Source organism: Rhipicephalus microplus, chromosome 6 (assembly GCF_043290135.1).
Source record: "Rhipicephalus microplus isolate Deutch F79 chromosome 6, USDA_Rmic, whole genome shotgun sequence".
Taxonomy (NCBI): domain Eukaryota; kingdom Metazoa; phylum Arthropoda; class Arachnida; order Ixodida; family Ixodidae; genus Rhipicephalus; species Rhipicephalus microplus.
Genome location: NC_134705.1, coordinates 111,632,580 through 111,657,555, shown reverse-complemented (window position 1 = coordinate 111,657,555; position 24,976 = coordinate 111,632,580). Strand labels below are relative to the sequence as shown.

The window sequence follows — 24,976 nt, the reverse complement described above, 5'->3', positions numbered from 1 at the left end:
AATGAGCTAGTATAGTGCTCTTAACACTAAGAGAACGTTGCATTGCGCCCGCATGGTCGTTCATTTTTGTTGGCCGCTTCTTAAACTCTAAGAAAAAACAAACATGTTGCAAATACAAGTGATGATTGGAACTAAGTACTCTACAAGTACTGTTTTACATCGTTTGAAACGAAGACTGATTTAGCAAGTTATTGTTTCTAGCAAGGTAAATACGAATGTTGGTTGGTCGCGCTTCTTTCCAGTTTGATTATCTGAAAAGATGACAGGTGCTGGTATATCGACTGCAACAAATAAATACCTGGTTCTCGTTAGGCTAATACCTAGATAGGTAGCATAGAAATGAAACAAATATCGAAAGAAGATTCACAACCACATTTTTGTTTTGAGAATTAAGTCGTAACATTGAAACTCTTTTTAAATCTGGTCAGAAAATTTGCCAAAATTTCAGTCATTCAGCACGAACAAAAAAGCCCGTTTTCCTGATCATGAAACCTAAAACACCGCCTTTGGTCGTGGGGAGACACTGCAGATTCCACCTACTACCTCCACTTTTCAACACAAACTTGGTGTTTTATTATTCACAAGTAGAACCGGTGACATTCCCACTGACATACTTCCCCTAACACATATTCACAATAGTAATATAAGATAATTTTCTGAAAATAGTAACCTTCTGCTTCCAAAGGTAAACACTAACTACAATAGAATAGCAGCGTTGTTTTCGACAATTTCATCCTGGAATTCACGTGCATTCATTATTAAATCAAGCCCTTCATTGCATTATTTCTGGCGTCTTCTAAAACTCTTTCTACTAACCGCATGCATCCTCTAATCGTATTTGTGCATTGATATGCGTATTGACTTATTTGTATTTATGTATGTGGGTATGCTAACTATGTATGTACATATAACCATTGACAAGTATTTACATATGTGATAGTCTGTTATTTTTAAATAGTTTCTTAGTTGTCACTTTTTGTTTTAACTTATTTATACTTGTTCTAACAGGAGGTCCCCCTGACAGTGTTTACTTTGGGACATCCTTATGTATTATACGCCCTATATGTTTTCTTTGCATTGTATTAGTGTATTGATTAATATTAAATATATAGAATAAAACATCCCAATAAAAAACTTTTGATGTACAAAAAGCGCCTTTCGTGTATGGACGCGGTGGAAAACTGCATTCTGCTCAGAGATGCGGATACCTACTCGACTAAGATATCCCGTCCTCCTGCAAATAGGTATGAACTCAGGCCTGTTTTGTCAGATGACCTTCGTGATGCTGTACTTTGGGCCTGTCATGCCTCGGTATATTTAGTTAGAAACTCCACACACTTCGGCTACTGGCGGCGCTGACAGATGCAAGTTCGTTTACATACATACTCCATAACGTTGACGGGGGGATAGCTGCCAGGGTAGCTGACTTGGTAGAGTATAGGACGCGTTATTCGAAGGTTGCAGGCTAGATCCCTGCCCACGGCAAGTTATCCTTTCGTCTTTTTTTTTCTTTTTGAATATTTACATTGCAATTACTTTTAATAACACTCCCTAACTTCTCTTCGCGTCATTGTCAGTTAGCTCTCTTTAATGTTGTGTCGAACAAACAAAAACAAGCCCCTAAAACTTCCACTTCTTTCCTCCGAGATGAAAAGTAAGGGTTATCTGGTTTAAAGTGGATTTGAAGCGTAAAGTAATGCTTTTGTCTATATGAACGAATACTCAACACGAATACTCGGTAGAAATGCCACTGCGAGGTGGATACATTGGTCAGCGTAAAATAAAAGCTGAGTCATCTTTTCAGTGATAAGTAAGCACCGCAGTACTCTCGTTTCCTGATTTTCGAGTTTTGAGAATCAGTGCATCGATGCTGCGGGAACGTTGGGAAACGATTGCTTGATAATCGGCGTTCCTAATGTTTTTCGTTTGTTACATAATGCATTCACGTATGTTCAATCAGGTGGGGCGCTTTATTAACCCACGCATGCCTGTAACACACATAGCAACACAAAAGTGGCAGAGGAAACTGTTGTGCGAAACAAAAAAAAGTAGTGTAAAGTGTTGTACAAGTGCCCCTTCAGCTTTTTGGGAGACTTGCAATATGCGCCATTGGCCGAGCTAGCATTCGTCTCTCCCTACCACTTTTTTTTTCTCAATCGGTTCTACGATATGGAACACTGCAGCAATGGTTCTTTAGAACTCAACTTCTCAGAGCCTTCAGATATACACGCGATTTATTGCTATTGTGGTGCCTCAGGGTGGAATACTTAATTGTCAGAAGTTGTTGAAACATTAGGAGAACGTGGTTTTTCCTTGTCATAACACGTGAAATTTCACTTGATGATTACCCCCTGTTCAATGAAAACAGTAAATACGTTGTAGTTCAATAAGATATTTGATTAAAAACAGTTATGAGTGGCTCCTCCGCCGCCATCTTGAGTCCAGATCCGCCACTGAGGAAGCCTCTTCCAGCCCTTTAAAATTTGTCCTTATATTTTTCACCGTAGAGGGTCCCTTGCCGGCGATTGTATGCAAATATCAATTATACCTTACGTTTCAGAATCACTGTAGAAGAAAGAATTACAACGTAGAATTACAAAACAAGAACAAAGCTTTTCCTTGCAGAAAGGGTTAGGTAACATATTTGATTGTTGCAATATCACTTAAATATAATAAAATATTCTCACTTATTTCTTTTTTTTTTACAGTTCTTGTCAGTGTGGTTATGCCTGTGGGACAGAGATACTGCCATAAAAGAGGTGCTGTACCCTTCCAAACGTATCATTTGCATTATTTATGTTATGTCATGCGAAACAAGCGTCGATTACTATCTTCTGCTCTATAACTACCGAAAAACACATCCTTAGCATAGACTGAAAATGGTGAAATATATATGGCGAGCACACGGCTTCGGTTATTTTCACTCCTTACTGCAGCCATCCTTTTTATAAGCGCTCACATTTTCTGCCAACCGCTGTCTCACATATCACTACGTACCTCAGATGTCTCTATGAAATAAACAGCGCGTAGCGCTACGCTGGGCAATCTCCAAAACTATATAATACACAGAAATTTGAGTTACATACATAAAAAAAAACCTTTTTTTCGAAACTGTAAATACGTTCTAAGCAATGAAACTTTCTATTCAATGTTACATGCAACTTTTATTATCACTAAATACGCCATTAAAAAAGTATGGTAAGAAAACGTCACAAATTGCATGTTCTCGCTACTTACAGAATTTGATTTTTAGAAAATTGAAGATGTGCTTTGAGCCAAAAACACTTTTGCCTAATAATACAGAAAATACTACACATCTTTTGATTAATCAAAACTAGCGGTTCTTTTGTACCATAAGTATTGTCAAAACTGAAGGTTGTTTTTGTATAGGTAGCTGGCAGTGTAATACAGAAATTTCAGAATTATTATATCAGAAGCTCTAAACTGGACATCTTAGCAGCGCAAGCGCTGTTTCACGAGTAAATATTCTAATGATGACTAATGACGGCTTTAACTTTCTGAAATCCAATGATTCTGATTGTAATAATACATTTTGTAAGTCAGTCAGCAACCACCTGGTAGAAAAAAAGGTTGTCCCGCTGGAACTCACATTTAGCACTTGGTTAAAAAATTATAGCATTTTCATGATGATGATGAGTGGGGCAAAGCTAACAGACGAATGGATAGAAGCATGGATGAACAGACAGAAGCAAAGACTCACGGACGGGCGGATGCATGGATGGACGGAGGCACGGACGGACAGACAGACAAATGAATGCCCGGATGGACTCATGGATGGACAGACTGAAGCATGTTCGGATGCATGGACGGGTGGAAAGACAGGCAGAAGCATGGACGGATGGACGGACAGAAGCAACTACGGATGTACCGCCATCTAGTTTTATAACATCTTTTCATCAACTACAAGTACACTCTTAAAAAGAGTTAGTAAAAAGGTAGCAACTGCAAGCAAATAGATAGTAACTACAGCGGCTACTACTTTCCTTGAACCATTACTGCGCTTTCGCTACCTGTTTACTACCTACGTTAGTAAACAGTTACTAGCTTCAACCGTTATTAACTTTTTGGGACCTGGTTACTACCTACGTTAGTAAACAGATAGTAACTGGAATGAAAGAGGTAATAACGGCAGCCGTTACTACCCTCCTTGCCCCGTTACTATCTTTTTACTACTCGGTTGTTGACTACCTGATCCAAAATAGTGTGTGATTCCGATTTTGATAACATATGAGAGGAATTGTCTCGAATTATTATCATTGAACGAAAAAATGACGCGAAGATATATCCATAGATCCAGAAAATACATTTTGTTTTAAATTACGTGACCGAGATATGTAAACGTCATTCTGGTATTGTCGAAACGCAGAAGTACAAGTTAACGAAACATACGCAAGTGCTACACGCTTTGTAATAGACTATAAGAACAAGCTTAGTAAAAACAGCACATATTAACAAGACCGGCGGATCAATAACCAGACGGTCACAATTAGCCTCGAGGAAGGTCACAATTAATCCACTGTGGCGTGTCTCTAAATATTATGATTGTTTTGGTACGTCCGACACACAAAAACGATTATTACCTTTAAACGCTGATTTATTAGCCGCGTAAAGCACTCAAATCCACTGAGAATGAGTTCAGTACCTTGTTTTGGCCACAATACATAATGCCTTTTTGTGGCCATTTTATAATAAATAAGTATAACATATAATTTTTATAAGTAAGGCTAAAGTATAAACACACGTAAGTATATAAGTATAAACACACGTAACCGGGTATCATAATATAACGTTATAGGTTCAAATTTGTTATAATTCATCCTGAAACACAAGTGCTTTCTTGCGCATAGTTTTCGGATGCGCTACTGTGATCTTGTTGCCTTGTCGGGCCGTGACCGCAGCGCGGGCTGCGGTCACGGCCCGACAGGCAACAAGCGCGCGCTGCGGTCACGGCCTGTCTCCTGACCGCGAGGGTCCAGTGAGACACAATCTGCCCCTTGGGGACTACAGGACTGCTACTGTGATCTTGTTGCCTTGTCGGGCTTTACCCGCCAGGTCCGTGTTGGCCCCTTTTGCGAGCTCGGCGACTCTACTCGTCGAGGCGAAGGGTGGCTCCCTTCCTCGTGAAGGGCTAAGCCGGCTTTTAGCCGTGCTGGTTCACGAGGGTACGTCGGGTTTTCGCGCAGCGGCATTCGCTTATGCACCAAACAGCAGTCCCGTAGTCCCAAAGGGGCAGATTCTGTCTCACTGGGCCCTCGCGGTCAGGAGACAGGCCGTGACCACGGCGCTCGCTTGGGTTACGGCCTGTCGCAGCGCGCGCGCGACACATAAAGCGGACATACCTTGCCAGGGTACGTCCACTTTGTGTGTCGTGAATGAATTACCGCACCGCAGTGTAGCCCCTATTGTGGGTATACCTAGCTTGTACGCCGGGAGGCTGGCCGCGTCTGTTTGGCGCCTGGCGCCGAGCGGCAGCCCCCTTTCCAGGGTATGGCCTTCTGCCCGAAACAAAAACTCCCCCCTCACACGACCCTGGGGGGGGGGGAAGACATGCCGGGACAGTCGTATGGATGATGATGGGTTTGATGGGTTGATGAGTTATCTGAGACGCCTGAGACCAAGCGCCCTCGGTGCCGCGTTTCCTTCCTATCTGACAATGGCAGGTCTATGTATTCTTCGCGTTCATGGCACGCCACGCTTCATTACCCGAAGTGGTCTTGTAATGAGACATTGACTAACCAACATTAGCAGTGCTGAAATAATATGCCAAACTAATGAACAAGGTAGTTTCGGTTACAACTTTTTTCTTGAAACCTTAAAAAGTTACTACCCATGGGTGGTAACGGCTAGGGTAGTAACAGAGTTACTACATGCTGGTAGTAACAGCAAAGGTAGTAACTATTACCTCCCTCACCGTTACTAACAGCACTTACTACCAGGGTTGTTAGATATGTGACAAACCATTACTACCCCAAAGTTAGCAAGTACTATCACCTTTTTTCTAAGAGTGTACCACCATCTTGTGAATACTCCAAGAAACTTGACGTGGCTAGTTACTACTACTACATAAATCAGAGGATGTAGACCCACGCCTTAAAGATCTTCGCCCCTAAAACAACGAACGCTCATCGATGTAACTGCCTGCCCAGCCGTGGCAGTCTAGTGGCTAAGGTACTCGGCTGCTGACCCGCAGGTCGCGGGATCAAATCCCGGCCCCGGCGGCTGCATTTCCGATGGAGGCGGAAGTGTTGTAGGCCCGTGTGCTCAGATTTGGGTGCACGTTAAAAATCTCAAGGTAGTCGAAATTTCTGGAGCCCTCCACTGCGGCGTCTCTCATAATCATATGGCGGTTTCTGGACGTTAAACCTTACATATCAATCAACCATGTAACTGCCATACGCAGTCGGCGTCTCAGAAGAACACGAGTGGGCTGCAAGAAACTAAGAAACGCGCATCGGCATACCTGCTACACGCAGTGTGCGTCTACGCAAGAGGAGGAGGAGAAGGGGTAGAGGTTGAGGAAAGGAAAGGACACAACCTCTCCAGCGCTAGTTTGTAATAAGGTCCCTAGACGAAACAACAGGGATCTTAGGAGCACTGCTCAGCACCTGCAGGTGAATGGTGAGAGGGCATTAGGAGATGTGGAGAATAAGAAGAGAAATGGCATCCATGGCCGAGGGCGCGGCCGGGGGCTTCTGTAGCCGGTTGTCCTGTCCAGGGTACCCAAAGTAACTAAGAAACACCTTGAATACCGGGGTGCGGTGCCGTGCGGGGAAGAGGAGGTCCCTCTGTGTAGCTGCGGCCAGACCCTGGCGACGGAGTGTGGTGAACAAGACGGCTTGTGCGTGAAGCGCTGGGAAAACACACAACAGGTTTCTTCTGCCTCGCACAGTGCACGCAGGGGACAAGGCTCTACCAGGTCAGTGACTCCGGACCCCAGTCCAGGAGCAGCCAATGCGTAGACGCAGTAGAAGGGGGCTCTTCGTCCTGATGAAACCCCGGTGAGATGGCCGCGTTGGTGGTTCTGTAGCGTCATCATCATCGCCATTCATCATCATCGCCATTTTTCTGGCCACCCCGCTGCGCCTCTCGTGCCGGTCGAGTTTCGCCATCTTGCTACCACATCGATCACGAGCCCGCGGCCATATGACGCCCTCTGCACTGCGATGCTCACCTGCTACGGCCTCCCGTACCGACCGCTTCCAGAGTCCCGCGACTTTGGGGCTGTCACTGCGTCGCAACGTGTGCTACCAACCGGCAGGCAACCCTCTAATGACCACGACCTCACCACTCCGGCTACGACTCCCTCTGCCTCAGATCCGGTCAAGGAACATTGAATCCTGCACCAGACCACAACGATGAGGTAGAAGACGCTCGCACTTCCACTGAATACACCACCGAGAGCGGCGTTTCGTTGGCGCTCACGTACAAAGGTTCACCGCTAGTGCCTGCCACATGCACAATTTTCCGTGACATCAACGGCACGTGACACCTCAGCGACCCCAGGCTCCACGACGGCTACATTGCCGCGTGCCTCGGAGTCTTTGCACGAGATATTTTCACCCATTATTCGGCACCCGATCCCGGAGCTTCCACAGTCGACATTATCCAATGAACAAGATCTTCCATCAACCAAGGCAATCTGCGCATCCTGCAAGCAGCCACTACCATCTACCTTGACGTCTCCCGCAGCTGAAGTTGTTAGCCGCGACATGCTAGAGCCGAACTTCCGAGATGCTGCTACAATGACCAAGGACCAGATGACAGATTTGCTAATGGCAGAACAGCCAGCACAATCCATAACAACCACACAGGCTGATATCCACCAGGTTTCCCCGACGAGCACGGGTGCGCCAGCCAAGTCTCCGGTAGAGCCCATGCCTTCCGGATCCCATGGCCAACCTCCGGAGTCTTGGAAGGGTGACACCACAACGCAACAATCTACCTTGAATTCAGACATGACCCTCATCATGACCCAGACAACTACCACTTTTGCGCGGAACATCGGCAGACCGGTCTCAGTGGACCTAACTGCCTGCAGTGACTTCCGTGCGCTATTTCGTTCACGGCGTTTCCACGCCCGTCGACTCGGTCACCCGCGCCGGCATGTCAGCCCCACTGCAACGCTCAGGTCAGTGATCCATCGATGGCTACGTCCGGGCCAGAACTACCAGCCCACTGCTCCTTGTCAACAGCCATGTCGGCGCCATGTGTGCTGATGGAGACGCCGCCGCTTCCTTTATGTTTCAGTACTCGGTCGTCCTGGTTCCGTTTCAATGCATAGCACCATCTCGCCACCATCCCCGGCTCGGCCTCTCCGGCGCCCTCCCACGGCTCCGCCTGTGTGTACCTTTGTCAGATACGGATTCTCGAAGCACCGGGTGCACTCTCGAGTGATCCCGCCAAGTCATCGTGGGACGCTCGTGCTTTTGGCCACAGCGACCCGGCGCTGCCATCTTTTCCCGCTGCGTTTCTCCCAGTGTCGCCCGCCAGAAACCCACTGGTTGCCGATTGTCCCTTCCCGTTGACGACCTGGACTGCTCATGGACCCCGTTTCGTTTCGCGAACCTAACTCGCTAGTATATACGCTCTCATTATTTTTATTCCGGCTTCATTTCTGCGGGGGGGGGGGGGAGTAATCTGTAGCGTCATCATCATCGTCATTTTTCTAGCCACGGCGCTGCGCCTCTCGTGCAGCTCATGCGACAGCTCGAGGCGCGAGCTGTGGAGATCGAGCTCACGTGCCTGGCGGTTTGGACGTGGCAGCCGCCGCCGCTCCGCTTCGGCAATCGCCTTGGATAATAAAGTGGCGAGAGAACGACACGACCACGTTAGCCGCTGTTCCGTCTTCCTCTCTCGCTACAGTTCTATCCTAGCTACACGATCGTCAAGATGGCAGCGTACTAGAAGCCTCCCCAATGTGAGCCTAGAAAAGTCTGAGACGACCACGGCATGACACACAGAGATGGTGGAGTGATGCACTTCGTCTAGACGGGAAGGGACATACAGGAAAGGGTGTTTTAGCTCAACTATTTATTTATTTATTTAACACTACTGTAGGCCTTCTGCAGACCCATACAGGAAGCGGGCCCAACTAACGTGAAACATGAGAAGGGGCGAAACATACATGAAGTGTGCACGGGTCTTTCAGAAAGCGTGATCTTTACTCTTTGCTGATTTAGAGAACTTTGTCATTATTTAATTTGCTTGCAAGTGATGATTGACTTTTCATTTTGCCAACCACATAAGCTCACTTCGTTCCCTTCAGTTATTTTTTCTAGAGGTATCTATTGTTGCGTTGTGAAGATGCATGTTCCGCTCATAGCAAGAAGCGGGATCGGGTTGCATCAGCACGCGTGTTGCGACGTCCAGTTACACTATCACCATAGATTAATGTAAAAGGCCAAGAGAGGACACTTCCCCTGGCCACTACAGCCGATTTGGGTTCGCAGCGCACCAAACGGGTGTGGTGAAACTTTGCAGCCTCAAAGATGGCACACCACGAAAAAAAAACTGCCTAGAAGGCCATTTTGTAGTGACTAGGATCATTATACAGCCTCCCACCACTTCTACGTGTGTGCTAATCTCTGAGGCCATTTTTTAGCGCGTCGTTTTCATGCGTTGATGAGCTTCGTGTAAGCTGCACCGCTAGAGCAACAAGCACGCAATGCCAATGTGTGCATATGCACACAATTCTAATAAAACATGAGAATCAATAAAGGAGAGAAAACTTTTATTTTCATGTGATATTCTTTCATGTGATAAACGCAGGCCCAAAGATGCGTTCATTCGGCTGCGAGACAAGAAAATATAGCTGCCATATCATGATTTTAAATTACACACAAGAAAAGAACATATAGACAAAAATATAACAATAACTGCAGCAGAATAAAATGACAATTAACGCATACAACTACACATACAGTGCACAACGCGACGCGGCAGTAGTCACCTCAGCACTTGACTCCACCCTGAACTGAGAAAAATTGAAGAACAATGTTGGCTACATTTTACATCCCACCTTCGCACTAATTTTCTCCTGCACACTTTACATCGCTCTTTCGCGAAAAAACAACCACAAGAAGTGGCTGCAGCAAAAACAAAGCGAGTTTCTGAAGTGTCATGCAAGCCGTTAGCGAGGCAGGATTGTTTACTCAAAGTTGCGTCCTAGCTTGAGCTAGCAAACATTTTTCTAGATTCACCACTTCTCTCTTATTGCGCTCGTTGGCGCTTCAAGCTATATGCGAATGGCACAGACAACAATTCTGAGCATAGCTTCACTTTTCACAAAATCTCGTTTTTTTCTAGATGCCTCGTATTGTCAGGTTGATGACTGACTGTTTTAGGCACCATGGAGGAATTGAAGGTCTCGCCGCGGGCGTAAAACCAGTTGTTAGGGAGTCACCATGTGTAGTTATTGTTCGACAAAAGGAAGTATGAGGTCTATCTACTAGTAGAGAGGCTAGGTGGTGATGGGGAGTCCAGCCCACATGCCTGATGCGTGTCCTCAAAGCTTCAATTTCAATATGGGTCTGCACGAGGTGGTCTTTGGCTATAGGTATAGTCGCCATTGTTGAGGCACCCTGAGGCAGACTTAGACATATTCGAAGTGCCTGTGCCTGAACGCTTTGTTTCATGCGTCGACTTGTTTTGCTGGCGTTTCATAATGCAGGCAGACTGTATCGTAAAAAGACAAGGAAAAGCACCCTGTACAGTCGTAACATAGAGTTAGGCTGCATTCCCCAAGTCTTTCCAGCGAGAAACTTGAAAAGATGGCATATGCCTGTCAATCGCTTTTTCAAATACGACACATGAGGGCTCCATGATATGTCTCTGTCGACTATGACACCATGTCACAGAACGAGCGCTAAAAATGGGCGCGCCGCCAAATTCTTGCGATAACGCGCGGGAGAGACGCCGCGAGGTCAAAAGAAAAAAAGAATACAAGCATCCAAGGCTCCCCGGGCGCGCGCTCTCCCCTCGGAAGCGTGGCTTCGCCGGCGAACCTCCTCACCCCACATCGGCGGCCAAGCAAGCACTCGAAATTTCTAGAAGAAAAGAGGCGTGGTCAAGACGAGTTGAGTCATCCGACGCGGAGGGCATTCGAACCGTCTCGCCCTCTCCCCAGCCTTCGCTGCGTATCGCGCCGACCAAATGACGAGAACCTTCTGGAATCTCGCGCGGAAGGTATTTAATCGAGCGGCCGAGACGAGAGAGCAGGAGAAGACGGAAGTTAGCGAGAGCGCGTAGGGATTCCGCCGTGTAATCGGCGAAGGTTGTGTCCGTAGGGACAAAGCAGGAGAAGACAGGAGAAGACGGAAGTTAGCGCCAGAGCGCGTAGGGATTCCACCGTGTAGTCGGCGAAGGTTTTGTCCATAGAGACAAAACAGTAGAAGAAGATGATTTCCACCTGAGGAGTGACGAATCGAGCTACAGGCAAGAGTGTGTGTTTACCGCTATCGAGCGAAGATGCGTGGCAACAGCTGCGTGTGTGAAGCCGACGTGTTTCCAGCGAAGAAGAAGTTTGAAGCTTGGAGAGTGGCCTATTGAAGACGGGAGGTTTCCTGGAAGAGAAACTTCGGGGGCAGCGGAACGACAACAACGCTGGACTTTGAGTGAGTGATCCTCGGAAGAGTATCATCTAGACTTTTTTTCCAAGAACTTTGGACTGACTAGGTTTTCTATCTCTTTAGTCTTTAAGTGTCTTGGTTGTTCAATGCATGCGACTGCATTGTAGTGCGTATTGTTGTCTGTGTCCGTTGTTTCGAGTGTGGCTGATTGTACTGTGTAGTACGTTGTTTGGTGGGTGACATATTGTATTCAACTATTGTGGAGTGTGCATACTTGTGTATTGTTTTTGATCTGCCATTATTGAGAGTATAATTCTGTTTTGTTTATCAACTCTCGGCTCTGACTTGTTCTTTGTGCCACAGCCGGCGTCCGCTGGCGCGCCAAAAAGGACCACTTCTAAATTATCCACGCTTTCGTGGTGCGGTTCGGGGGGCGGATACGTCGGCCCTTGGAATTAGCCCGCCGATTGCCTCCCTAATTAACGGGACCTGTGTGACACACCAAGAAATTTGTGAGATCAACGATATGTTATATTTTGACCATTAATTGACACTCTGTAATTTGACGTGGTTTGCGCGTAAATGCCAGAAGAGCGCACTTTCCGGAGGAAATTTGCAGGCCTCGATTGCGTAGATACAAAGCAGTTGCAGTAGCAGCTCTCTGTGTTCTCGCTCGTAGCTGCAGGCGAGTTACCGCAGATGTGCAGATGCAGATGTCATCAGAGTATGTTGAAAGATAAATATTGTTTGGTAGGTGCGTATGGAGAGCGATTAGCGCTATATTGAATAGCACGGGGCTCAGTACACCACCCTGAGGAACGCCACGACAACTGTAATGTGTAGACGTGTTCCCGGTCTCTGTATTCCTAAAATAGGATCGCATTTGGAGAGAACCGCGTATCCACTTAAACATTCGGCCACCAACTCCAATCTCTTCTAGTGCGGTTAGGACGGCTTCATGTGTAACGTTATCATAGGCTCCTTTGACGTCAAGGAACAGAGAGGCGCAAAGACGCTTATGGTCTTTCTTGTATTCAACGTACGTGATTAGGTCGATGACGCTATCGATCAATGATCGATCACGTCGAGAGCCAGCCATGGCGTTTGGGTAGATCTCATGATACTCCAAGTACCACTCGAGTCGGCCGAGAATCATTCTCTCCATCACTTTACCCACGCAACTAGCGAATGCGATCGGGCGATAGGAGGAGAGTTCCAATGGTGATTTGCCAGGTCTTAGTAATGGTACTAGACGACTTGTTTTCTAACCTAAGGGTACAGTGCCCTCTAGCCAACAATCATTATATAGCTGAAGTAGAGCTATTCTCGCGCGCTCACCAAGATGACACAGGGCTCTGTAGGAGATTCCGTCAGGTCCTGGTGCGGAGGTCCGTTTGCATGAAGCGAGTGCTGCTTTGAGCTCCTGAATGGTGAACGGGAAGTCCATACAGAAGTCACGTGGTGGCGGACAATGAGATTTCTCAATACCAGCCCTCAAGCAGCTCGCCTTACTTCTGCTGTACGAGAAGTACCAAGACTGCACCCACGTCTACACCGACGGCTCCGTCCTGCCTAACAGCTCAACAGCGGCGGTCGTTATTCCAACGCACGCCACAACCATCAAATTCAGGACAGCTCATGCAACCACAACAACGGCAGCAGAGCTTGCAGCGCTTCGTGCTGCGCTGCGTTTCATTAACGACCGAAGCACGCAACGGTGGACGATTTTCTGCGACTGCAAGGCGGCACTGCAATCACTTCTGTCAAATCTACGCCATGGCCCACACGAGCAGTTGGTATTTGAAACAGCGGAATTTCTACACCATATAACAGAAAAAGGGCACCAGGTTATATTTCAGCGGTTGCTCAGCCACTGTGGAATTATCGGTAACGAACGAGCTGATCAAGCTGCCCGTTCAGCCCATACAGAAGACAACGACCAGTCAATACCTCTCTCAAGGACGGACACTGCTAGGAGGCTCCGCATTCTTGCTCGCCAACGCTCCATGGCTCTTTGGAATGAGCTCTCTTTACGCATGCAAGATTACGATCCATTGCTCCAACGTTAAGCATGCAGCTTCCAACAAAAATTCGACGAGGCGACGCTACTGCTCTGTGCAGACTATGGTTGGGAGTCGTGTTCACGCGTGCGTACGCGTTCCGCATAGGTAAGGCCGACACCGCCGACTGTGCACACTGTGGAGATGAAGAAACAATTCGACATATCCTGTGTGACTGCCCGAAATACAACCTGGAAAGACAACACATTTCTAATAAACTAAACAGGTTAGATGAACACCCGCTGTCAGAAGAAAGTATACTGCGCCATCGTCATGACTCATCGTCACAGAAGAAAGCCGTGCAAGCGCTACTGGGCTTCTTACGAACTACTGGCCTGTCGGAAAGCCTCTGAGTGGACTGATTTTGTGTGTGCGTGTGTTTCGGTGTTTTTTTTCTTATTTATTTTTTAACTTTCTCTTTCTCTTTCAACCCCGTATTCCCCAACCCCAGTGTAAAGTAGCATACCGGATACTAGCATCTGGTTAACCTCCCAGCCTTCCTTTTTTTCTCGTTTCTCTCTCTCTCTCTTCACAAAATCTCACTCATGCAGCTAATTCTAATACATGTAGCAGCTCAACGAAAACCTAACAACGCAAGCGGCCACTCAATTTCTTGAGCCGAGAAAGAATTTTCTCGCAAACGTGCTGCGAAGCATTCCTGACAGGTTTTTTGTTTCGTGTGAAGCAATCCACGAAAACATCACGCGAAGAGTACAAAAAAAAAGATCTTTGCGCCGAACAGCACAATGCCAGAAATGTTAGGTTAAGGCTTGAACGACAAATGCAATACGCACTTAACATAGTATCGATGGCATTCGTACCTACCAGCAGCCAAGCTGAGAGGCAGCTGAAACAAGCGAAGACCACGACGCACGCCAGGCACGTTATGGCATATCCCTGCTGCTGCCCGTACTTCTTCATTGCCGCAAATTCCCATGAACACGGAGCGTGACAACGTTGCCGTCGCGTCGGCGCCATGTGCACTCTTCTCGCGTCCGATTCATGCTTGATCCCAACCGTAGTTATTGCACCGCACAATCGCAGGTCATAAAGACGGATTCGGGCCACTATCACTTACACAAAAACACGTAGACGTATAATGCACTAGAAAAGGTACTGTAGTGAATAACTAGTATGCGTGCTTCCTTGAAGCAATGAGGGATGTGCTGCCATCTTACGGCTGGGGCCCGAGTGACCGCCCTTGTAATTTTATATGTTACTCTATGCTATCACTTTGACAGCATGCGTAAATAAGCAGCGTTAGGCCCGTGGCATGTTGCCAGCTTCGCGTCCGCGCTGTGAGGCATCGCTATACCATCGAAACGACGACAGCGCACCGCCGGCGACGGCAAACGCAACGCCATCTAAGCCATTTTTTTGACAATTTTATTTGTACGACTTATTTATTTATTCACGTTACCTTACAGGTTCCCGTAGAGACATTGTGTAAGGGAGGCGAAAAAAGAAAACACAAAATATAACAGAAGCAACAGAGTACAAAACATTACAATGTCCACAATACAATGCATTTATTACATGGAAATATTACGCATAAAGCTGCTTCACAATTAATTTTAAGCATTTATAAGCACAAATAGTGCGAACGCGAGAAAGATTGAAAAGCGACCCACATAAGCTCCATGGCAGGGGGAACCCAAACTCAGTCGGGCCGCACTGCTCGTGAAAGGCAGGCGGATACGGTGATATTATTTACAGAAAGTTTTCCGAATACTGTCAACGAGGTTTTACGGCATCTTCAGCTACAGTAGTGTAGGAGCGATAGCGGTACACCTTTGCTTACTGCAGTGAAGTTTTCGTGGAGTACGATGGATATATCAGTGAGCGCTGGACAGCTTCTGTGCTCCGGGCATCTGCGTTGGGGCTATGCGTAGTACGCACGCACCCGCTATCTGATGCATGCACATTGTTCACCGCTGTACATGGTAAAACGTTACTTAAGTGGCCTCTATTTCATGTAAACATCGATTGACTTGAAATAAAAGAATTTATTGCTGCAAGTATGTTTGATCAGCGTTGTCGTTTCGCTCGGCCTGTATGCGGCATCGCTCACTTACTAAAGTTAGCATGCAACATACTTGTGAGCTTCTAGTAAGTAGTTTGCTGCGTTGTACTATATGCAAACGAGATAACTTGAGACAGGGAGCTGCTCCGACGAGCAAAGGACAGCCATGACGCAGAAGCAGACGACGACGGTGTCGTCTGCTGTGCGAACAGCCAGCCGCCATATCAAACGTTCTGGTGCTTTAGGAACAATTTCGTTTTACACGCAACTATAAATTATACAAACAATAGTCTTAGTTATTATTTGTTCCAAAAAAGCTATTTGAGTGCATAAGATATTAAAAACGTTTTCAGTTGTCATATATATATATATATATATTTCCAAACTTTACGCAACTGCCGCCGCTATCCAGGCGGCGTTATCACCTTGTGTGTTTGGAATAAGAGGTTAACGATTTATACCCCTGTCACACGGGCACTTAAAAGTCTTTTAAGTAAGCAGTCTTTTTCCGAAAAGGAGTTCCTGACAGCAGACACACGGCACAGAGCGAACTCCTTTTCAGAAGCGGTCTTTTTCGTAGGCGGCGTTCGTCGATCTCTTTTACGGCTCCGAATGAGTATAGCCTCGAAACCAGTGGGCGCCAGCAATTTTCGAGTGGTGGGAAAAAAAGAGCAAATGCTTATTTTTCTGTGACCAAACCTCTTTGTAAAAACAAATTTCATATCCTGCAGAAGGTGTAATAAACTCTTTTAATGGTTATTTCTTTTCTACTCTCGTAAGCAGCTACAACGCGTCGGCAATATAACGTGGTGACGCTCGGTTTTGCGCTGCTTTATCCTCTCCTTGGCGGCTTTTGCAGCGTCTGCCTCGCTTTCCAGAGCGAGAAGGCAGGCCGTGAGGCTTGCGATCCTCGCTTTTTCTCCCGCACGGTCGCCCATAACGTGTCGAGAGCAGCGAAAAACAAATACGGTAAATAAAAAAAACACAGTGGTGCCAGACGGACTTGTGCACGTCGCTAGTTATGGGAAAGCTTCCTTATCTAGTGCAAAAAACATTCACGTTGGTGTTTCTTCATCTCTTATTCTTCAATTTATTTGAAGAAACGAGCAGTGCAACAAGTCTTTAATTTGTACATCGTGATACATCGTTCAATTTTCATTGCTTCTCTTTTAACTGCTAGCGCCACGCTTTCGCTAGCGTCTTCGAACGAAAACACTAAAAGGAGATCGTTCCTGCCGTGTGTCTGCGCCGCAAACCCCTCTTTGTTAAAAGTCTTTCAACTTCGTAACAGACCGCTTACTTAAAAGACTTTTTGCGCGCCCGTGTGACACAGGTCAGGGGACACTTCCTCAACGAAACAGTATAAAATTTGCCCCATCGTTGTTACTGCTATGTCACTCTACTGGAAACATTTAAAATATGGTAGTTCACCGCGAATGTCCGCGTTTGTGTCTATGGTTTTAGACTAGAAACTTCAGCTTCTTGGTGAATTTTTCTCAGAGATTCTGACGTCGTTTTTCAGCCAATCGAATTGTTTTAGGCCACTTTAATTTATAATCTACATATAACCTTTAATAATTTATAACCTTTAATTTATAATCTACATATAATCCAAGCCGGAGGCGAATCACGTGATTCGCCCTAATTTTGTGGCGCAATCCCGTTCGTGATGTACCGTCACGACGGCGACATGACGCGCTGACAAACCAAGACCCTAAAATGCTTCGCCCCTAATATGCGGCCAACCTGCTAGACTCAAGAAAGTGAGAAGTTGCGGGTGAACTAAGAAATTACATAAGCGCTCACGCTGTTACGTCTATTCGCCGAGGCAGCTTATTTCACTGTGAAAAGGTAGAGCTCTGTTATGATTCTGCCCTGAAAATTTCTGTTACGGCTATTTGGCCCTGCTCCACATTATGGAACTAATTTTTAAGTATTGAATCATGAAATAGAGATAATAATAATAATAATAATAATAATAATAATAATAATAATAATAATAATAATAATAATAATAATAATAATAATAATAATAATAATAATAATAATAATAATAATAATAATAATAATATCATTATTATTATTACAACTTATATTACATAAGTTGTTTCAATCACTAATTTCTTCGATCGAACAGCTTAAGCACAGATTCTTCCATATTTTGTTTTAGACTGCCGTGATCATGGGCATCCCGTATTGTGAGAATTAATTTCTTGCAATGAGCAAAAGAAAATCGGGCCTTCAAGTATTAGCTGTGTATGCCTCAATAAATTTGTCAAGTGTTGCTTACTTTATGCAATTACAACTAAGGCTGTACGAACTATCTAACTATACCCCCACAGAGAGCTAACGCTGCAATTTTAATTATCGCCTCTGTTTTATTGCCAACTAATTGTCATAACATTTATGTCTGTCGCATCTCTGAATACCTTTTCTTTTTCTTCATTTCAGAATATCGGTGTAATTGGCATCAGCTCGAGGGAACAGGTTGAACGGTTTGCCCGCGCAATGAGGGTAAGCTGCTCCTATATTTAACAAGGATAAACCTCCAAATAGTACAAACACTGTGGGATGCGCATCGAATTCACCACTAGGGCCAATTGTCGCACTGTTGACACTGTGAGCGCCCCCTAGCGCACACTTTCTATGTGCCTGTAAGCTGGCATTCTTGCGAAAATGTTTTTCACGTGGAACATCTCGCTCCCTGATTTCTTTTTTAATGCGAAGCATTTCTTAGCGAACTTCAGTGACTTTGAGCGTATCTATCTATCTATCTATCTATCTATCTATCTATCTATCTATCTATCTATCTATCTATCTATCTATCTATCTATCTATCTATCTATCTATCTATCTATCTATCTATCTATCTATCTATCTATCTATCTATCTATCTATCTATCTATCTATCTATCTATCCGCCTACGGCTTTTAGCTCTCCTGGCCGTTTCGATATTGGTATCGATACCAAACTTGGTATGACATAACATGACTGTATGAAGAACATATTCGACTATAGTCATAACATGAAAATCATGACATGTATGCATGAATGTCATAATTTACATTTCATGGTCCTGCAGCTCTTATGGTGGCTTCCTTTACATGGCATGGTGAAAAACTGGTATGGTGTGACATGATTGCATGGCGAACCCAAGTGACAGACCCTAACATGATGATCACGACATGCGTGTCATGTAACAACATCCCTACGTGCCACACTCATGACGCGCTCGCGGCTGTTTCGCTACAGTGTCACATATACCAAATTTGGTATTACAGTAGGTGAATGGATGACTGAGGTATGTGACTGATGCAAACATGATAATCATGAGATGCCATGTCATGTAACAACATGCCTGCATGCCGTGCTCATGGTGCATTGGCAGCCGTTCCGCTAGCTTCTCTTATGGCAAATTTGATATAACGCGACGTGAATGAATGCCGAAGGTATTATACTGGTGCAAACATAATAAAAAAAATTGCCCGCAGCTTCCCTCGGGGGAACACTGAGGAGGATGCGGACCATATAATTGGTTAACGGGGTGTTAAAGTGCGACTTACTTGGGTCGATGGCTAAATTGGTTAACGTGGTTGTGAAATGGGGTGTTAAATTGCGACTTTTTTGGGTCGATGGCTAAATTGGTTAACGTGGTTGTAGGAGGGGGTGTTAAATGAGTGAACACGTACACACGTATGCGAAAGGGCGGCGCTGGTCGAAGGGACGTCGATCATTGCGTTTGGGGATTCGTTGGAATTCATTTCACCGTGACCTTGGACGTCGACGCGCCGTACAAACCAACCGACGAGCGGCAACTTAGCGAGTGAGCGCCGACCTTGAGTATATATACAGCACAACGGCGCATGCACTGTCAGCTGTTGAATGTTCTCGAAGCGCGACGCCACATGCGCGTCCACTGGAGAATCAGGAGAATTGTAGATGTCGAACGCGGTGTGTAGAGGAGGAAGGGTGCACAGATGGTGGAGGAGTGAAGCGCGCGCGGTGTGTAGAGGAGGAAGGGATGCACAGATGGTGGAAGAGTGGGCGACGGCGCGACGGCGCATGCGCGCGCGTCAGCTGTCGAATGTTCGAGAAGCGGTGCGGACGGCGCGGACGGCGCACTACAAGGCGCGAGTATAAGATTCTCCGCATCTAAAATGATGTGCATGTCATGTAACAACATGATTACATGCCACACTCTAGGCGCAAAAACATTTCGACGTGACGCGGTGTGCGTGCTAACCGGCGTTCATTTCGTTGGGTCACGCCGGCGTTGCCATGCCAGGCGCCAGTCCTGCCATATACTCGCAGGCGCAAGCCGCTCAGCGTTGCTTTGACGTATGCGCGTTACAGCGCGTCCGGCGTCCCTCCGTCACGAAAAGAGGGAGACGCAGTGTTGTCTGGGTAATTCATTAGCGCGAAATTCAGCATGTCGCATTTTGCGTGGGTTGCCATCGGGCCTCGCCGAGGGACGCTGCTCGCGCCTGGCGTTAGACTATAGAGTGCTCCCGTTTTGCTAACGTAGCGTCGCTGTGCCCAGCGTGCGTGGGCTTCAACGCTACATTGGAGTGTATTGAGTTTTTCATGTGGCGTTCGCGGCCGTTTTGCTGGCTCCAAATATTCCAAATTGAGTTTTACGTGACGTCAATGGATGACGAAATATATGGCTGGTGCAAACGTGACAATAGTGAGACGCGTGTCATGCAAGAGCATGAAAACAAACCACGCTGATAGCGTGCTCACAGCCGTTTCGCTAGCTCCACACATACTAAATTTTCTATCACGTAACGTGAATAGACGACAAAGGTAAACGACACATTAAAACATGATAATCATAACAGGGAAGTCATGTACAGCCTTATTTACTTCCACCTCGCAACGTCGTGCTGATTTTGAAGTGACATATCAACCTTTCTCATTCTGGCTTCCCATATTATCGATCCCCACTGTACGGGGATCTACCAGTTTTTTTTTTCTCGCTCTAAACGCGTTCATCACACTTCAGCGCCGGTGCGCCGGTACACCAAAACATACTAGAGGAACATCACACCACATTTTAGGGTTCCGTGAGCACAAGTTCACTTGTGAGAATGGAACAAATGGTTCGTATCAGTTTGTAGAATAATCTATTCGGGTAGAAAATATAGCTGCTCGCGCGTGCGCGGTATTTTACAAGCTGTCAACTTGGGAACAACCAATTAGGTGGGTCAACCTAAGCTGACAATCAAGCACTAAACTCTGTATTAAGCGTGTTGTCTGTTGTGTTTCACTTTTCCCCAAAAGAGACATGTACGGAAAAAAAGTTTTTTCCTTGTAAAAGATGAAAAAAACTGCTTGAGAATGCACACACAAACAGGGCACTTGTTCTTTGCAAATCAATATGAATTTTGGTCACTTTGGCGTTCCGAAACCACGGTATGATCATGATAGACGCCGTAGTGGAGCGCTCCGAAAATCGCGACCATGCGATGTTCTTTGACGAGCCCTGACATTGCACGGTACCCGTGTCTCCACCATTTTGCCTCCGCCCTAAATACGACCGTATCTGCCGGGATCAAACGCTCGAACTGCGAGTCAGCAGCCGGCTAATAGAGCACCGCGGCAGGGCCTTGTTACTTCCAGTAATGAATCAGCTCTCCTATAGGGTATTTTCCTTGTTCGCCTCGGTGTTAAAATGATCACGGTAACCGGCTGCTGGTCCGTAGTTCGCGGGTTGCATCTCGGCGGATACGGTCGCATTTTCAATGGAAGCGAAATGTCTGAGGCACGTCCCTGGGATATCCGGAGCCGGAGCCTTCGACTACGGTGCGCCTCAAGACAATATCCTCGTGCAATAACATTTCCCTTATTACCTTTGTTGCACGAAGTTGATGAATACAACGGTGTTTCAATCTTTTGGAATCATGCGTTTGTGGAAGCTTGATCCCAATTTGCGTCCCCCCCCCCTATTTTTTATGTAATGCCTCTGTAAGGTACTTAAATAAATAAATAGATAAATGAATAAATATACCGTAAGCTTTCCAAGTGTAATGTTCTAACGCGTTTGTTACAAAATACTGCATGCTTTTTACAGGCGTGCGTCGTGCAAAATGCCACCCAACACTGAAACCAAGGACGAAGAGATCAAAGGAAGGTACGATGGTCCTTTCGTTATCCTTTCTTTAGTGCAAGTTTACCGATGTGTTGTGTTCACTTTTCAACATTTAGGAGCCGTTAGTGGAGGTCTACAGGGTGGCTTTCAGCTCTCCCATAGTAGAGCACTAATTACTCTAAATTGTTAACCCCCTTTTCTAAAACAACGTTTACATATTTTAGCGGGACGGCTCCGTGCTCTCCCATAGCTGAGTACGAAGTACTCGAAATCGTTGAACATTTTTTTTCTAAACAAACATTGATATCTAAAGTATTCGGCTGGTAAAACCATTTCATCTTTAAAATAAGGTACTGTCAATTTTATGGCCAATACCATGCGGTGGGTGGCGCTAGTACTTTAAAAAACAACCAGCAAACCAACGATGGTCTTTGCCAGAGCGTATATAATGCAGGAAACAAGATTCCTTGCCGCAGAAGTCGATCACTTATTGTAAGCTTCTTTTGCATTAGTTGGAATCATTTCCGGGGCATGCAGGGCAGATCTGTTACTCATAAAGAATATTCATCCGCTCTTGTTCAGCGATGTAGTTTATCTACAGAGCAGAATAATAAAGCAGCAACTGAGACCCCGTTCCCTGAAGAAGAAAAATTAAGGCCACTTAGCCCTAATGTCGGCAAGCCTGATACAGCGATATTTTCTTTGGGCGTGGGTGGGGAGGGGGTGTCACTAAAAGTAACACTAGAGGGTGGGTGCTAACGTTTTTGATTTTATTAGCACGAAATCATCTTCATAGCACAAATACTAGTAATGTGCGTGTGCTCACAGTGGTCCACTCAATCGTTATAATTGGTAATAGGAGGTAGATGACAAGCACTGAAGAGAGGAAGGTGGTTGCTGAGGCAGGCTTTCGAGGGAGAACCGATCGGCGCTAGCGCCCCCCCCCCCTTCTGGATCTGCCACTGGCCTGCGGAGCTGGACAGGCTTCTTTGTTTCTCTTGAGTGTTCTCCGTCTTTTTTATCTGACAGTTTTTCTGCGTCTATTTCTATCTTTATTCCAATTCTTTCATTTTCTCTCTCTCCCTTTGTTTCTCGCTTGCTTCCTCTCCTAATTTCTATTTTTCTGCGTATAGTTTGGTCTGTGTTACGCCAAACGGCGACAGCAGCCCAAATCCCTTAAGTCCTCCGTACTTAATCGACAGACTTAGCTGCGCGTCCGTAGCAGTCGTACGGAAGCAGCCTTCCATAGTGAATGGCTGCCAGGCTGCGTCCTCACGCGTGCTACGGACGCGCAACTAAATCTGCCTAATATCATCGTCAGGGCGCTCGAAGAACGAGAGGAAGAAGACTTCTCCTTAGCACGAGTGCACGCCCAGTACGCTACACTTTACTATGCTGTATGCGGTTTTGACAGCGTTACGCCAAGCCTGCACGACAGCATACGCCAGCACAGGCCGTAGGCGTGCACCCGGGGTAGGGTAGCAGGACGGCGATGGGGGGTGGTGCAAAGTTAGGGCCATACATTCTCATGATAGGGAGGAAACGGTGCGACGATTAACGCCGATTGCTTCAACGGGCTCGTGGGCTGAGGGAGCTCCCGGTGCGTTGCGTGACAGACCGGCGCCGCCGCTTGATGGCGTCGTTGAGTTGATCGCGTCAGGTGGGTTCGACGGCTGGCGTTGACACAGATTGCCTTTGCAGAGGCATGGACGTTCGGTGTGGACTCGCAGGCGTAACAGGACCATGCGGAAAGGCGTCACAGTTCTGTGTCCTGACGTGATCAAGAGCTGCACACGCTAGATGGCGACAGTTGCACCCAGTTTTTGGAACTCTCACAAACCGAAACAGATACTGATTGATAATGAGGGGTCTGTAATTTATTATCTGTCGCATGCTGCAGCAAATGATGTGTCGTGTCATAACTAACAGGCCTCCGGCAACGCAATACATCAGAAAAACGCGAGGCCAAAATTTTTGTGTCAGTACATCTTTAACACATCGCATTTTCTTTTTCAAGTTCGGGTGATTCTCATGCTGTATTTCGTACTCTAAGCTATGTTGCAGCAGTTGACAACAATTTCCCATTTCAGGGGTCACTGCATCGGCAGATTCGAAACGGAGGCACTTGCGACAGGGAGGCTTGGTAACGTCGGTGACACCAGAAGGAATAAAGGAATTGTGAAAACAAATCTATTTTGGTGGGATACTTTGTTTGCGCTCCAATGCCGATTCATATTTCTACATATATAGACCCATGTGCAACAACTTCAGAGAGCGATGGTCACTAGAAACGGGACATGACATATGCTTCTATTACAGCTGTTCGCATCAACGAGGGAGTGACGTACAGTAGTCATATACAGCTGTTGCAGGCTGGTAACAGTGGAGAGATATCACTCGGCAATATGGCTGTTGATTAACATTGCCACGAGCACTTCTCAGGAAGCAACACATGCTGCTGCAATTGCATTCTTGAAACCGAGCGAAAAGAACCCGGCAATGCAATTTTCAAGATCCGATGGCAGCGCCAGAACACATATCCTAACTAGTATAGACAAATGGGACATTTTAGTGCCTATTTGCATATATTTTAGAGGGGGAAGGGTGTGATGCATATAAACAACACGCCCGGGGTGACTATAGACACACCCAGTAGGGCGTTCGCTGAAAAAGTGCCTGAAAGGGAGACAGCGCGTCGATGTGTTCAGCGAGCGTGTCATTCCCTTGGTGTCCGCGGCCGATGCCTTCAATACTGAGGCCGCTGGTAAGAGCTCTAATACACCTTCTAGTCAATGACAGGTGCCTATTAGCCCCGGCAAGTGGGAGCAGCGCCGCCTGGCGGGAAAGCTTGCATGACGTCACGGCACGAACTTTACGAATCTTTCTGTGGGCGCGCGTATACATAACACGCGCTCGCTTCGAATGCTATTGCGCTACCTTGCAGCGTTCACTTTTTGCTTGTATCGCGCTTAAAATAAATGATAGAAGCAGCATCGATGACGTTCCTGGTAAAACATTGTGTAAAACAATGAAAAACTCAGAGATCCGGAAACTGCTTTGTTGTTTGCAGCATTACCCTTTTTTGCTCATTATTATAAGTGATTGTGTATAAAAGACAGATCTACCTACAGCCTCCTAGTGCATCCAAAAGCGGAATTCTGTCTAATGAGAAACACTATTTGCAGAGGCAGACATATCTTGCACGGTAAATCG

At 46.2% G+C, this 24,976-nt stretch overlaps 1 protein-coding gene across 1 annotated transcript in view; it reads left to right on the top strand.

Annotated features, from left to right (window-relative positions):
- Nucleotides 1-23,895, top strand: part of LOC142764880 (uncharacterized) — a 29,583-nt gene extending 5,688 nt beyond the window's left edge. Inside the window, exons 4-7 of the mRNA XM_075865424.1 lie at nt 2,709-2,759; nt 18,123-18,185; nt 21,746-21,805; nt 23,854-23,895. Of these exons, the coding sequence (XP_075721539.1) occupies nt 2,709-2,759; nt 18,123-18,185; nt 21,746-21,778 (147 nt within the window). The 3' untranslated portion in view covers nt 21,779-21,805; nt 23,854-23,895. The remainder of the gene's footprint in view (nt 1-2,708; nt 2,760-18,122; nt 18,186-21,745; nt 21,806-23,853) is intronic.
- The last annotated feature ends 1,081 nt before the right edge of the window (nt 23,896-24,976 follow it).